The 16,508-nt window shown below is 41.2% G+C and overlaps 1 protein-coding gene across 1 annotated transcript in view; it reads left to right on the plus strand.

Moving 5' to 3' along the window:
* The window catches only part of LOC122561786 (uncharacterized), an 80,081-nt gene that overhangs the window by 55,994 nt on the left and 7,579 nt on the right, over positions 1-16,508 (plus strand). Inside the window, exons 8-9 of the mRNA XM_043713946.2 lie at positions 6,795-6,970; positions 12,197-12,318. Coding sequence (XP_043569881.1) covers positions 6,795-6,970; positions 12,197-12,318 — 298 coding nt within the window. The remainder of the gene's footprint in view (positions 1-6,794; positions 6,971-12,196; positions 12,319-16,508) is intronic.

Raw genomic sequence — 16,508 nt, forward strand, 5'->3', positions numbered from 1 at the left:
AGTTGTAGACAGTGAGGAAGGATGTGGCAGGTTACAGCGGGATATAGATAAGCTGCAGAACTGGGCAGAAAGGTGGCAAATGGAGTTCAATGTAGCTAAGTGTGAGGTGATTCACTTTGGTAAGAGTAATAAAAAGATGGGGTACTGGGCTAATGGACGGATACTTGGTAGTGTGGATGAGCAGAGGGATCTTGGTGTCCATGTACACAGATCTTTGAAAGTTGCCACCCAGGTAAATAGTGCAGTGAAGAAGGCATATGGCGTACTGGCTTTTATTGGTAGAGGAATTGAGTTCCGGAGTACTGAGGTCATGTTGCAGTTGTATAAGACTCTGGTGCGGCCGCATCTGGAGTATTGTGTGCAGTTTTGGTCGCCATACTATAGGAAGGATGTGGAGGCACTGGAACGGGTGCAGAGGAGGTTTACCAGGATGTTGCCTGGTATGGCAGAAAGATCGTATGAGGAAAGGCTGAGGCACTTGGGGTTGTTTTCATTGGAGAAAAGAAGGTTTAGGGGTGACTTGATAGAGGTGTATAAGATGATTAGGGGTTTAGATAGGGTCGACAGTGAGAATCTTTTTCCATGTATGGAGTCAGCTATTACAAGGGGGCATAGCTTTAAATTAAGGGGGGTAGGTATAGGACAGATGTTAGGGGTAGGTTCTTTACTCAGCGAGTTGTGAGTTCATGGAATGCCCTGCCAGTAGCAGTGTGGACTCTCCCTCATTATGGGCATTTAAGCGGGCATTGGATAGGCATATGGAGGATAGTGGGCTAATGTAGGTTAGGTGGGCTTGGATCGGCGCAACATCGAGGGCCGAAGGGCCTGTACTGCGCTGTATTCTTCTATGTTCTATGTCATTCAATGATCTTACTATCACTAAATCCATCACTATCAACATCCTGGGCATTACCATTGACCAAAAACTGTACTGAATTAGCCATATGTGTACAGAAGAGCCGAGCAGTGGCTAGGAATATTGCAACAAGTAACTTCCCTGCTGACTCTCAAAGCCTGTCCACCATCTACAACGCACAAGTGCACAATATAATGGAATATATCCTCAGATGACTGCAGCTGCAACAACAGGAGTCTGCTAGATTGACACCACATCCGCAAACATCCACCCTCTCCACAATTGATGCTCAGTAGCTGTAGTATGTACTATCAGATGCACTGCAGAAATTCACTAAGGATCCTTGGACAGTTCCTTCCAAAGCCTTGACCACTTCCATCGAGGAGGACAAAGGCAACAGATACGTGAGAACACCATCACCTGCAAGATCCTCTTCAAAGCACTCACAATCCTTTTTGGAATTGCATTGCCATTCCTTCTCTAATCCCTTGGTCAAAATACTGGAACTGCTTTCCTCATGGTGTTACGAGTCTACATATAGCATTAGTCTGCAGCGATGCAAGCAGGCAGCTCACCACCATTTTCTCGAGGGCAACCAGGGATGAGCAATAAATTCCAGCCCAACCAGTGATGCCCATGTCCCATGACTAATTATGCAATTGTTTTTTAGAAAAAATTAAGGAGAAAGAGGGGATCATTGTATGAGAAAATTCGCTCTAAGCCATGGTGGACTAGTTACTATGAATCTCACTCACTGAAAAACTTCAAATGAAAATGGGAAAGCTCCTTCATCTGTGCTTTTCAAATGAGAAAAGCAAAGCTGTACTCCGTACTCCAGATGTGGTCCCTCCATTGCCTGTACAGCTGCAGTAAAATTCTTTTTATATTGAGTTCCTCTTGTTAAAAAAAAACACACTATTTGCCTTCAGAATTAATTGCTGTACCTGTATACTAACTTTGTACTTCATTGGCAGGACTGCTAGATGCCTCTGTATCACCAAGTCTTGCATTCTCTTTTCATGTAGAACATAGAACATAGAACATTACAGTGTAGTACAGACCCTTCAGCCCTTGATGTTGCACCGACCTGTGAAACCAATCTGAAGCCCATCTAACCTGCACTATTCCATTTTCGTCCATATGTCTATCCAATGACCATTTAAATGCTCTTAAAGTTGACGAGTCCATTACTGTTGCAGGCAGTCCGTTCCTTGCCCCTACTACTCTTGAGTATAGAAACTACCTCTTACGTCTGTCCTATATCTATCACCCCTCAATTTAAAGCTATGGGCCCTCATGCTAACCATAGCCATCCGAGAGAAAAAGGCTCTCACTGTCCACCCTATCTCACCCTCTGTTTTATACAACTTGATTAAGGCACCTCTCAACCTTCTTCTCTCTAACAAAAACAGCCTCAAGACATTCCATCTTTCCTCATAAGACCTTCCCTCCATACCAGGCAACACCCTAATAAATCTCCTCTGCACCCTTCCCAAAGCTTTCACATTCTTTCTATAATGCGGTAACCAGAACTGTACGCAATACTCCAAATGTGGCCATTCCAGAGTTTGTACAGCTACAGCATGACCTTGTGGCTCTGAAACTCCATCCCTCTAACAATAAAAGCTAACAATGTATGCCTTCTTAAGAACCCTATCAACCTGGGTGGCAACTTTCAGGGATCTATGCCCGTGGACACAGATTCCTTTGCTCATCTGCACTACCAAGAATCTTACCATTAGCCCAGTACTCTGCATTCCTGTTGCTCTTTCCAAAGTGAATCACCTCACACTTTTCCCCACTAAACTCAATTTGCCACCTCTCAGCCCAGCTCTGCAGCTTGTCTATGTCCTTCTGTAACCTACAACATCCTTCAGCACTAACCACAACTCTACCGACCTTAGTGTCATCCGCAAATTTACTAACCCATCCTTCTACGCTCTCATCCAGATAGTTTATAAAAATGACAAACAAAATAGATCCTAGTACTACACCACTAGTAACTGAACTCCAGGATTGAACATTTTCTGTCAACCACCAACCTCCGTCTTCTTTCAGCTAGCCAATTTCTGATCCAAACTGCTAAATCACCTTCAATTCCATGCCTCTGTATTTTGTGCAATCTCCTACTGTGGGGAACCGTCTCAAACACCTTACTGAAATCCATATACACCACATCAACTGCTTTACCCTCATCTACCTCATCAGTGGTTAGCACTGCTGCCTCACAGCGCCTGAGACCCAGGTTCAATTCCCGCCTCAGGCGACTGACTGTGTGGAGTTTGCACGTTCTCCCCGTGTCTGCGTGGGTTTCCTCCGGGTGCTCCGGTTTCCTCCCACAGTCCAAAAGATGTGCAGGGTCAGGTGAATTGGCCATGCTAAATTGCCCGTAGTGTTAGGTAAGGGGTAAATGTAGGGGTATGGGTGGGTTTCGCTTCGGCGGGTCGGTGTGGACTTGTTGGGCCGAAGGGCCTGTTTCCATACTGTAATGTAATCTAATCTACCTGTTTGGTCACCTTCTCAAAGAACTCAATAAGGTTTGTGAGACACGACCTACCCTTCACCAAACGGTGTTGACTATCCCTCATCAGTTTATTCCTTTCTAGATGTTTATAAATCCTATCTCTTATAACCTTTTCCAACATTTTACCCACCTTTTACCATCTTCTCTGTTCTTACTGAAACATTTAAATCCATGAACCTGCAGCAACCATTCTTGTCCCTGCTCTATCCAGGTCTCCTATAGGGCCGCTACATCAAAATCCCAGGTACCAACCCATGCTGCAAGTTCACCCACCTTATTCTGGATGCTCATGGTGTTGAAGGAGATACACTTCAAATCAACCTCTTGCTTGCTGGTGCCCTCTAGTGACCTTGAAACCTTATTTTGGACTTCACTACTCAACCTCCTGGGTACTCATACAACAATTTGGGTTCCCGTCCCCCCTGCTGAATTAGCTTAAACCCACCTAGGGAGCATTAGCAAATTTCTCCCCCAGGATATTGGTAGCCCTCGAGTTCAGATGAAGACCATCCTGTTTGTAAAAGTTCTACCTACCCCAATAATAGCCCCAATTATCCCAGGAATCCAAAACCCTCCTTCCTGCACTATCCCTGTAGCCACGTGTTCAACTCTTCTCTCCCTATTCCTCACCTCACTAGCACATTGCACAGCCAATAAACCAGATATAACAACTCTGTTTGTTCTAGCCTTAAGCTTCCACCCTAGCTCTCTGAAATACTGCATTAAATCCCCATCTCTCTTCCTACTTATGCCGTTAGTATCTATGTGGACCACGACTTGGGGCTGCCCAACTCCTCCTCCTCAAGGATCCCGAAAACCCAATTCGAGACATCACGAATCCTGGCACCTGGGAGGCAACACAAACCGTGACACTCTCGTTCCCACAGAACCGCTTATCTGTCCCCCTAACTATGGAGTCCCCAATGACTAGTGCTGTGCTTCTCTTTTCCCCCTTCCCTTCTGAGCAACAGGGAGAGACTCTGGGCCATTTGTGCCCCATTGCTTACCTCTGGTAAGTCGTTCACCCCCCTCCCGCCCAACAGTATTCAAAATGGCATACTTGTAGAGGGGAATGTCCACAGGGGATCCCTGCACTACCTGCTGGCTTCCTTTCCGTCCCCTGACGGTAACCCATCTACTTTCTTTTTGTACCTGAAGTGTGACTACGTCCCTGTAACCCCTCTCAATATCCTGCTCCACCTCCTGAATTATCTGAAGTTCGTCCAGCTCTAGCTCCAGTTCTCTAGTGCAGTTTTTGAGGAGCTGAAGTTGGGTGCACTTCCCGCAGATTCAATCAGCAGGGACACTGACGGTGACCCTTACTTCTCTCATTCTGCAGGAAGAACATTTAACTGCCCTAACTTCCATTCCCACGATTCCAAATTGCCAATAAGGCTACTGAAATTTTTTTAAAAAACTAGTCCACTTATCAATCCAGCGCACAGACCTTTTTTTAGTTAAAGGAGGAGGACCGGTGGGAGACACCACCCGAGTAGTGTTTCAGGTAAAGCACCCACCCAAATATAAAGCCTCACTTACCCAGCAATCCTGTGTGCTCTGCCTATACATGAGCGAAGTTTATATACTTTAAATTTACCTTCCCTTCGGGCCTCTGGTCCTCACTGTCGTTCCTCCCACTTCAACTGCTGCTGAGAAAATGAAGATAGCTGAACCCCTGAGGTAAGTTTATATACTTTAAATGTATCTTCTTCCTCCGCATTGGGCCTCTGGTCTTTGCAATCGCTTCTCCCACCTCAACTGCCACCGAAGAAAAGATTAAATTTTCTATTTAAATAGAAAAATTCTTCTTGCTAAAATGGACAAGTTTGCCTTTTCCCACATTATACTCCATTTGGCAAATTTTTTGCCCACTCCTTTAACCTGCATATTCTCCTTTGCAGACTTTCCATTTCCTCTTGACAAATTTCCAACTTTCCTTAATGTATCATATTTAGCTTCAACACATTTGTCATGATTGTAACGAGGCCAGCCATGTGGACCTCATAGAATGAGTTCCCTGATTGGATCAGATTAACAGCCCCAATCAGAAGGCCCTGGCTGACATAAGAACAGAGTGTCAGGCTTTACTTGTTACTGACTCTCTGGCCACATGGGTATTTTTCTGATGGTAAAAATATTGAACAAAGATTTTTTGCACAATGTGGTGTATTTGTGTCACTGCACACACATCCATGTGTGATGTAGAGAAAACATAAGCCCTATTACCATTCAAAGAAAAAAAGAGTGTTCGACATCATCTTGACTCTAAGAGCTGGATCAGTGTCAAGGATTCTCCATATGTAAATGGTAACATGGTGACGGGATATTGGCGCTGGAGTTATTTCACATTGGTCCCCTCCTGTTTCACATAGATGACTTACTTGTGACAATCTGCAGGCACAGTAGATCTAAAGACTCCAAGCCCCAAGAATAGGCAGGAAAGGCTCTACCTATGGTGCCAATGAACTGTCCAGCCACACCTGCCTGCTTGACATGTCTGATTTTTCATTTTATTGCTTGCCTGACAGGTGTCCTCCTTGTCAAGACACCCTCTCAATCCCTGAGCTTTTTCTGTAATATCCTTGTCTCCTGGTGGACTTCCGGGTCAAATGTGTATATGGGACCCAATACCTTCTGTTGTTAGGGTCTTGAAGCCTATGGTTAACTACAGACCTCAGATTCCAGCTCAAATGTGAAAAAAGACACCTGTATGAAGATTGAAATCTATTAACACCTGTATTTGTGGAGGGGAGTTGATATTTTAATTTTGATCTGACAAATAAAGTCACACAAGTAAACATTTCTATCTCTCCTTTCCAATTTTCAGCCCTCTCCTCTTGTAGACTTATGCTATGGCATGATTTACAGTCATCTGTTATCCTCCTGTTCATTACCTAAGAAACCTTCATGTAAACAGTAGATATCACTATGCCGTGGGAGCATGGAGAGCTTCCAACTGTTCCCATCTGACAGTCCCAAGCAAGCACTTTTCCAGCAAGACTCAATGAGTAGCAAAAAGCGGGAACACTTGGGTTTGAATTTTTTTGAATTTAATTAACCAGGGAAACTGAGGTCGAATGGTGCATTTGTTGCAGCTGTGATCACGTTTGGACCATAAGAAGTGTGAGGCCCAGTGATATTTATTTATGAAACTATCAGAGGATTCTGCATTTATTTGTATTTAAAGGAACATATTTTGTGTTTCCTTGATTAGGAGAAGGTACATCTAATGGAAGGTGGGGAAAGAGTTTGGTGGTGGATAAGTCAGAAAATGTCCATGTTTGTCAGTCACCAAAAGATAATGATTTATTTTAGGAGGTTTATGCTTGTTAACCAAAAGTTAGTTGAATTAAAGAATGTTTCATGACAGCTGATTGTTGACTTAGTTTCTCAATTTTAAAACAAAATGTTTAGAAACTTTAAAGAAGAACTTGCGTAGCCTCAAAATCCATCACCAGTCAAGCCAAACTTCCAGCCACATGCTCAGCAAGCAAAACTCTGTGTCTAGCCAACTACTTGTTGGGCAATGGGAGAAAGAAAGAAAGGCGACAAATATGACTCAGTCTGAGAGAGAAGAGAATGTGACAGAGGTACGACACTATCATTTGTAGAAACTTGTTTATCATGCGTATCAAGTTGATAGATGTAGTGTTGAAAAATAAGCACTTCTCATTTCAGGGATTCTAGACAATATTGGGAACACGTACGTTAAGTAAAGCATGGTAATTTGCAGAGTAAATGTCCTCTGCTCTGAAATTGCCATTTGCCTCAATCCACTGGTTCCTGTTGCACCAGTGTTGGTGATTTTTGCCATTGCCTAGTGCTTCTAAGTGAGGCTGAACAAATAGCACTTTTTATGTTAAGTTCACTAGTAACTAAATTGGGATTGCACCTATTCATTTTTTTCCCCCCATTTCTGATAGCATCCATCCTGTGCTCTTTTTGATCCAAATTGTACATTTAGTCCTAAATGTAGGTTTACCTGTGGTGTAAAACCCTTTTGGTACTAGATTGAGATGGCTCAAAATACATTTCATAATGAAACCTTTAAGATGGTCACAGAAACAATCACCCAATCAATCTGTCTGGATTTTAACTCAAGATAAATGTTTCCATCTTAGGTTTTTTTTCCTTTGTGCATAGTGAAACCATTTTGAGTTGCAAATTGCATCAAAAGCAGCAGGACTGCTGATGCAATCTTCTCCGAGGCATCTGTTTAATAGTGTAGGATCACAATCTGAATAGGTGGTGGATGTTTGAGGAGGCAGGACGAAGATTCAGAGTGCATGATTACCACGACAGCAACATTCATTGTATCTACATTGAGGTGCATGGGATGAGAAGGAGAGGAGGAAATGAAGGCACTAAACAGTTAGAAGAAATAACATCTGCATTTTCACTACTAGCGCTTTCATTGACACCCATGCCCAGCTAATAACCATGATATTGTAAACTTCTGCGTGTACGTGACCACAAGCACATCATTGTCTTGTTGCATCAAGCTTCCATTTTATCTTGTCTCCTGTGAATTGTTGAGCTGTAGACACTGTATCACCAGTAATATTCCACAGACCTCAAAGTACTAGATGATTACTTCATTAACAAGCTCAATGGGCTTTCTATTGCTGCCAGGCAGGTTGCTCTTATTTGCAGAGAAGATATCTCTGGGAAAGGTGGGAAGAGATGAGAACAGTTCAGCATCCCTGTCTAAAGTCTTTTTTCCTAATTGTTTCAAGCCTGTACTGCCAAACATGACTTAAAGAGCCTGGTAAAATTATGCTTTACCTCCAGATTGTTGAGGTAATTGAAAAATTGGTGTCTAACGTAAAATGTGCTATTCACATTTTGTCTTGAAAAGAATCAGCAAATCTGCTTTGGAATTGAATTACATTTAGAAGTTGCAGGTATGGAAGGTCCCCAAGGAGGCTCAGTGAGTTACTGCAGTGTATTTTGTGGGTGGTATTATGCATCAGCGGTGAGGGGGTTGAATGTTGATGGTGATTGATGGGATGCTAGTTAAGCAGACATCTTTGTCCTGAATGGTGTCAAGCTTCTTGTTGGAGCTTGCCAACTAGGCAAATGTTGGTTATTTCATCACACTCCTGACCTGTGCCCTGCTGATAGTTGACAGGATCTAGGGAAACAGGAGGTGAATTACTTGGTACAGAATTTTAACCTTGACCTGTTATTTTAGGCACTGTATTTTTATAGCTGATCCAGTTCAATCTCTGATCAATACTAACTTCTAGGATGTTGATAATTGTGATTCATTTATTGTAATGCATTGAACATCAAGGGGTGATGGTCAGATTAAGTTTTATTGGCGATTGTCATTGCCTGGTACTTGTGTGACTTATGTCATACTTGCCACTTGCTATCCCAAGCCTGGAATTTGTCCAGGTCTAACTGCATGTGGATGTGGACTGATATGTAATGAGTCACAAATGGTGCGGAAAGTCACACCACAAACAGCGAATGTCCCCAATTCTAATCTTGTGTTGGAAGAATGGTAATGGGTGGAGCAGCTGAAGATGGTTTGATCTAAGATACAAGCCTGAATAATCCTGTACTTATGTCTTTGGACTGAAATGATTGACTCCCAACAACCACAACCACAACCACCTTAGGTGTTAGGAATGACTCTAACCAGTGGAGAGCTTTCCTCCTGATTCCCCTTGACTCCAGTTATATTAACTCTCCTTGGTGCCATAATCTTTTAAATACTGCATTGATGTTAAGGACTGCCAGTTTTACCCCAGTTCTTGAATTCAGCTCTTATGTCCATGTTTGAGCGAAGGCTGTAATGAGTTTGGGACCTACATCGTGCCGTCAGAATCCAAACTAAACATCAGTGAGCAGGTTATTCTTTTCAAGTGCCTCTTGGTATCGCTATTGATGACCCCTTCCCTGACGTTACTGCTGATTGAGATGTCAACTGGCGGGGTGTTAATTGGTCGGGTTGGATTTAACTTGCTTTTTTGTGGATGATACATACCCAAGCGATCATCCACATTGCTATGCCAATGCCAGTTTGTATCTATACTGAAAAAGCTTGGCTCAGAGCATAGCTAGTTCTGAATACAGATTTTCAGTACTAGAGCTGGAATTTTGTCATTAAATCCCTCTGGTTTTCCCAGACCTTCTCTTTTGTTTTTTGACCATGCTGCCCCCTTCAGTTGCTTAAAACTTGTCACATTTCTAACATTACCCAATTACGGTTAATTCACATGGCATCAGGTTAACATGGGCTAGGAAACCTGCTATTGATTACCAAACTACACCTTTCTCTCGACTGATGAATCAGTACTCTTCCATATTGATCTCTAATTTGGGACAGCAAGGGCACAGAATGTTCTAATTATGGGGGACTTCAATGTTCATCATCAAGTGGTTCAGTAGCACCACTATGGACTGAACTGGACATAGCTACGAGACTTAGTTTGTAGCAGGTAGCTGGGTAAATCCAACTTGACTTCTACCCGATACACATACATCTGTCCATGACTGTATTGGTAGGAGTGAGAATTGCACAATCTTTGCAGAGATAAGTGCAATCTTCACCTTGAGGATATCCTCCATTATGTTGTGCAGCAAATTATCTGAATTGGGATAGATTTTGAACAGATCTAACAACTTAAGACTGAACATCCACCATGTCCTCCACTCTGACATTACCATCAAGCTGGTGATTCAGTGAAGGGTGCAGCAGGGCATGGCATGAGCATCACCAGGTATTCATAAAAATGAGCTGTCACTCTGCTGAAGTTACAGCACAGGATTACGTGGATGCAAAACTGCAGAAGCAGAATGCAGTTGACAGGGATAAGTTAACCCACAACTAATGGATCAGATCTGACCGCTGCAGATTAAAAGCCAACAAGGATCAGTTCGGATCTGTCTTGCATGCTTGACCTTAACAATGGGAGAGTTGTTATGATCCAGAACCCATTTAGAGGTACCCAGCTAGAACAACAGGGAGAGACATTATGTTTCTGTATTCCCCAGTTTCAGCCAGGTTCCTTGGCACCATGGCGCAGTCATATCTTGAAAGGGGGATGGGTGCACTTAGTGACCTGGCTTTACCTCATTCGGTGTTATAATCTTTGTTTGTCTCATAAAATATAAGCACCTGGGTAAATGTGTTTTGAGAGTAATAAACTGGTCAAAATATTTCACAGGTAACAAGGTGGACAAGTAAACAATTAACAGGACAAAAAGGCTCCACAAATATCCTATCTTCAATAAAGGGAGAATCCATCACACCAGTGCAAAAGATGATGCTGATTTGCAACCATCTTTAGCCACAGGACATTCGATAGCATTACATACTCTGAATTTCCCACTATCAACATCCTTGGAATTAGCATTGACTAGAAACTGATTTGGTCAAGCTATATTAACATTGTGGCTAGAGGTGGAGGTCATAAACCTAAGAATTCCTATCTTGTCAATGCATATACACACTTGACAAGACACAAGTCAGGAGTGTGATAGAATAAGATCCAGTTGCTTGAATAGGTGCAGCTCTAACAACTCAAGAAGCTTGACACAATCCAAAGCTCGATTGGCACCCAGTCTACCACCTGCAGCATTCATTCCTTTCACTACTGATGCATTGTGGCAGCAATGTATACCATCCACAAGATGCACTCCAGTCTTTCACTAAGGCTTCTCTAACAACACATTCAAATGTCAATCAGAAGAGAACACTACCTCTTGCAAGTTACCTTCCATGCCTCACACCATCCTGACTTGGAAAATTACCTAAAGGACTTCAAGAAATATACCTAAAGGACTGTAGCTCACCACTGCCTTCTCCAAGAGAATTAGGATGGACAATGAAACAGGTCTAGCCAGCTATGCCTAGATCCCATAAGTGCATTTCTGTGAGAAATGCTCAACAGTTCAATAATATATTTCCGTCTCTGTAGACATTTAGACTGTAAGGATGAAATGCTGGCAGCAATAGATTTCTTACCAATTGTGGAAAGGACAATAATGGTGTTATTTTGAGATAATGAATTATAATATGTAAAATTGATGTGTATGGGGATAACACTAAATTTTACTGGATTAACTGCAACCTTGACTTTTGCATTTGTAATATGTAAAATGAGCCTGCTGACAAATTTCATTTTATGAAGATAGTTAATCTACACATACATAATTCCCTTGTTTGCACATCTCCTTTCTGAATTAGAAGCCATAACATTTTGGTGTCAATTGAAAACGATAAGATAATAAAATTTGCTTGCTAGAAAAAACACTTTTTAAAAATTCTTATGATGTTTTCAATTATTTCAAAATAATTCAAGTGTATCCTATCATTAGACCTCGTCACTACTATGGGCAAACAACAGTATGTCGCTTAAGTGTTGCTGTGACACTATACGACTCCTGTACCAACAAATTTCTTTCCCTTTCTCTTGAAGATTCAGGTCTTCAGAGATCCTCTGTCACACACTTAACAATAGAATTCACTGCTAGTATTTGCAGTTTATTTTTTTTCCCATAATTAGCATGATACATTAACACCAGTTCTCATACCCTTCATCAAGATGAGCTACAAACCATCAATCTTATCTTTGACTATCCTGTTTGGTTTGGATTACTTTCACCTTAGACAGAAACTTAATTAGGTCCACCATTAAAGAAATTGGGATGTAAGTGCCTTAGTGGCTGACGATGCATTATTACCCTAGTTACTGATGTAGTTAGGATTGAAAATTGCAGTGTCACGTATCACCTTCTCATAATACTGAATCTTGATTGTAAATTTGTGAACTTGTTTTAAGACATTCTTCTGTCTTTCACAGCTTGGACAAACAAGCCCTGGTTTTACTGAGGAATCCAGTCATCCCACAAATGTAGGAGTAACTTCTGAAGAAAATGTAGTTGTTCGAATTTTGAAAGATGTGGCTAGTTATAAAGACAACAGGTGTGTGGATACTAGTATTGTATGCTGCATGTTTGCATTAAGAAAAGTAACTAGGTACTTTTCAAACTGCCTCTTACTTAGCAAAACAATGATTAGTGGTCAACTGATTTAAGATAAGAATACAAAGATTTCATAGTGATGCTACCCTAAACACAAAGCAACATTTTTATGGAACTGAATTACAGCCAGTTATTTGGTAATTTTTATCATAGAATCATGAAATGGATACAGCACAGAAGTAGGTTGTTCAATCCATTGTGTCCATATCAACTCCCTGCAAAAGCAGCACACCTAGTCCCACTCTTGCCACCGTTTCCTTTTAGCCCTATACATTCTTTATTTTCCTTCAAACAATCATCCAATCTTATGGTGAAAGCCTCAGATGATTATGCCTGCACTTTTTGCAGGCAGTGCATTCTAGATCCTAACCATTTGCTATGTAAAGAAGCTTTTCTTTATGTCACTGTTTCTTCTTTTGTCATCGTCTTACACTAGTGTCTCCTCTATGTCTTGATCTTTTATTTTTTTCCACAGTTTCATGACTTTATTTTGGGTAACAGCAAATTTCCTCAATCACACTTATGCAGCAATTACTTCAACATTTACATCATCAATTAGGAAATGTGTGTTGGGAATGCAATTCAGATTCATGAAGAATTATGATGTAGAAGGAGGCCTTCCCCTCTCCAAGAACAAAAGTCCCAAATACTCCAATCTAGCTCCATAACTAAAGTTTCTCACTCTTGGAACCTTTCTCATAAATGTCTTCTGCGTTTTGCCCTGAGTTCCAACTCATACCTATATAAGTTCAGGATAATTTTACTGCTCTTGTACTCCACAAGTGCATTCTGACTCTTGCACATTACAGGATCATTTAGAGATCGAGCTAGAACCAGCAAAAGTTGTAGAGAAAGACAGAGTGAAACTCAGTTAAATTTAATTTTGATCTTTCAGTTGTCCAACTGGGCTTCCTGACATTTTGTCATAAGGTCTCGGTAAACTTTTTTTAAAAGGAGGAAGCCACTAAGGAGCTTTGATATATATCTTTTCATTAAATCAGGTAACTCTTGGCCATGTTTGCCCATATACCTGAAGTGGTTTAAACTAGTACAGTATTTGAATAAATAAGGAAATATTGTACATACTGTTCTTTTGCAATAGAAAGTTTTAAGTGAGCAGAGAATGTTTCTGCAAATATATCTTAGAATCTGTGTGAACAGTTAAGAAATTTTGCATGCACTAATATTTTATTGTAAACCTGTTGTAAATCAGATTACTGCAAATTTCCTGCCGAACTAAATTCAGAACAGCACTGTAATTACAACATTGTAACGGTTGGCAAAGCTTGCCAAAAAATTCTAGGCCATGGGGTCAACTCAAAAACAATCTTCAGTGGGGATGTCATTTTCAGCAGATAGGATTGGGTTTCTGTGGGCATGTTTTTGGTACTGCAACAAAGATGTCAGAGTTATAGCTTATCAAGTACTGTTTCATCTAGCCCTAGAATTTGCACATTGTGTGTGGAGTCCTTTTTGAGAAAGAGATACAAGTAACATTAGAGTAATTGAAAGATGTTCTCCATGTATTAGTATGGAAAGTAGATCAGTGTCACAACCTTGGTCAAATATTTGGTATGTGAATTGCAGCAGCAAAATAGGAAGAGTAATAGACTGATCATGTTCTATAAAATATGGAATGTAAAGATGGGAATTAACAGAAATGAGTACTGTATGTGGTGCCTACCAGCAATGACAAAACGCAAAACATTTATCTACAGAAACTACAAAGTCTATTTGTTTCCAAGGTAGTATATCAACATTCTTGCTTGCTAAGGACAATCCTACACAGGAGCAAGCCGCCAAAGAAAATAGTGACAGCTCTGACTAGAAATCTTGAAGAGCTATTTTTCGATTATCTTAATTTACATATTTTGATTATTGAGGTTACCATTTCATGAGGTTGTACCTGGTTTGCCAATGCTACCCAGAAAATCTTGGCAGAATATGAATATTAGACTGTCATGCCTAAACAATTAAAGGAGAAACCTTCAAATTTATTTTTTCTGAAATGTAATAGAAAATTTGTGTCTTGGAGCATAGTGGAGTTTTTCCAAACATAATTCAAATAGAACAAAGGCAAGCAATCATTCATTTTTCAAATAAAACAATAACAAATAAATTGTTCATTTTCATGACTGTTGTATAAGCAAACATAAGCATCCATTTTTTGTGAAGCACATGATTTATATATCTAATAAATATGATTTAACATTGTTTGTTATGGGATGAATGTTTATTGGTTCATGGGAGAACACCAAGGCGTTTTTTGAATACCTGCATGATACTTGAATGGATAGATAGGGCCATAGCATCTCATTTGAAAGATGGCCGTTTCACTAATGCAGTCCTCCCAAGGTTCAAATTTTGAAACAAACCTCAATTCTGCAAGTTATGACAAGGAATCATATGTTTTTTGGCAAAGTCTGACCAGCGTTGAATTTTTTGGAGAGTTTGTTACTGAGACCTAGTGAATTCTCTTTCAGTACCTTACGAAACCCATTTTGTTAATTACCAACCATGACAATATGGCATCTCCCATATCCAATCTCATCTTACCATGCATCATTTCCAGAGCAACTCGCCGCTTAGCGAATATCATGGAATTCATTGGTATCTCTTGTGCCCATGCTATCTTTAAAAGTCCTTTGCAAAGTCCTGGAGGTTCAGCTGGTGCTGACATGGGAGATTGTTCTCCAAGCGGATCAGTAATGGAGGCCACATCACCAGACCATGCCTTCTCCACCATCTTATCTCCACAACCTCATTCTCACTCTATCTCTGCTACTGGTCCCACCTCCCACCAAGGTTCATGCTCTACCTTTCTCACTATTGCAGCATTTTCCCCACTTGCTCACACCTATCCCAACCCCTGATGCCAGTAATCCAGCTTGTGCTGCATATTAACTCGCTCGGTTCATCTCCCCACCTACACTAACAGTAATAGTTGTGCCGCGCAGTTTCATCTCCTGTAATACCTGCCTCTCATTCCAGGAGGAAAAAACCCATCTAAGGCAAAGTGAAGACAAGTGGTGTGCTGCCCATTATTTGGCTCCTCTTGCCTTATGAGGGGAGGATCCGGACTCTGACAACTCTGAGCAGGGCCTGGCCTGGTATCAGAAACTGCCCTTGACCTACTATATCGGAGTTCCCTGAACAAAGGCTATCTTCCTTGGGTTATAAGTTAAAAATAAGTTAATATTAGACAGTCAACATGTCTTTGTCAAGGGCTGGTCATTTCTGACAAATTTAATTGAGTTCTTTGATGAGGTGACATAGGTAGTAGATGAGAATAGTGCAGTGGCTGTTGTACATTCAGACTTTCCGAAAGCATTTGATGTAGTGCCACGTGGCAGGCTGGTTAGCAAATTAGAAATATTTGGGATTCTTGGATCCTTAGCAGCTTGGATGAGAAATTGGCTAAAAGATAGGAAACAGAGGGTTGGTATAGATGGGCATTTCTCACACTGGAAATGAGTTGCAAGTGGTGTTCCCCAGGAATCGGCGTTGGGAACCTTGCTTTTTCTGATCTATATAAACAATTTGGAAATGGATATTGAGGGCAAAATCTCTAAATTTGCAGATGATACTAAGATAGGGCGAATAGTGAATTAAGTGATACTAAGTGATTTCAGGCAGACATTGACGAGTTGGCCAAAAAGGCAAACACCTCGCAAAGGAAGTTTGATGCAGAGAAATGTGAGTTAATACACTTTGGTAGAAGAAACATGGAGTCAGTACAGGCTTAATGGCACAACTTTGAGAGGAGTACAGGAGCAGAGGATTTCACATGCATGATTCTCTGAAAGTGGCCAGGTAAGTTGGAACAGTTAGAAGCCTTACAAATCCTTGGCACAGAGTATAAAAACAAGGAAGTGATACTACACCTCTAGAAATCATTGGTTAGACCCTGTTTGTAATATTGTAGTCAGCTGTTAAAGCCCTGGAGAGAGATCAAAGAACATTTGCTAGAATGATAGCAGAAATGAAAAATTTTAAATACAAGGAAAGATGCTGAAGATTGGGCTTAGAGTCATACAGTCATAGAGATGTACAGCATGGAAACAGACCCTTCGGTCCAACCTGTCCACGCCGACCAGATATCCCAACCCAATCTAGTCCCACCTGCCAGCA

The sequence above is a fragment of the Chiloscyllium plagiosum genome, unplaced genomic scaffold, assembly GCF_037043375.1.
Source record: "Chiloscyllium plagiosum isolate Xiang-an unplaced genomic scaffold, Cpla_swu_hap1 HiC_scaffold_23, whole genome shotgun sequence".
NCBI classification, from domain to species: Eukaryota; Metazoa; Chordata; class Chondrichthyes; order Orectolobiformes; family Hemiscylliidae; genus Chiloscyllium; species Chiloscyllium plagiosum.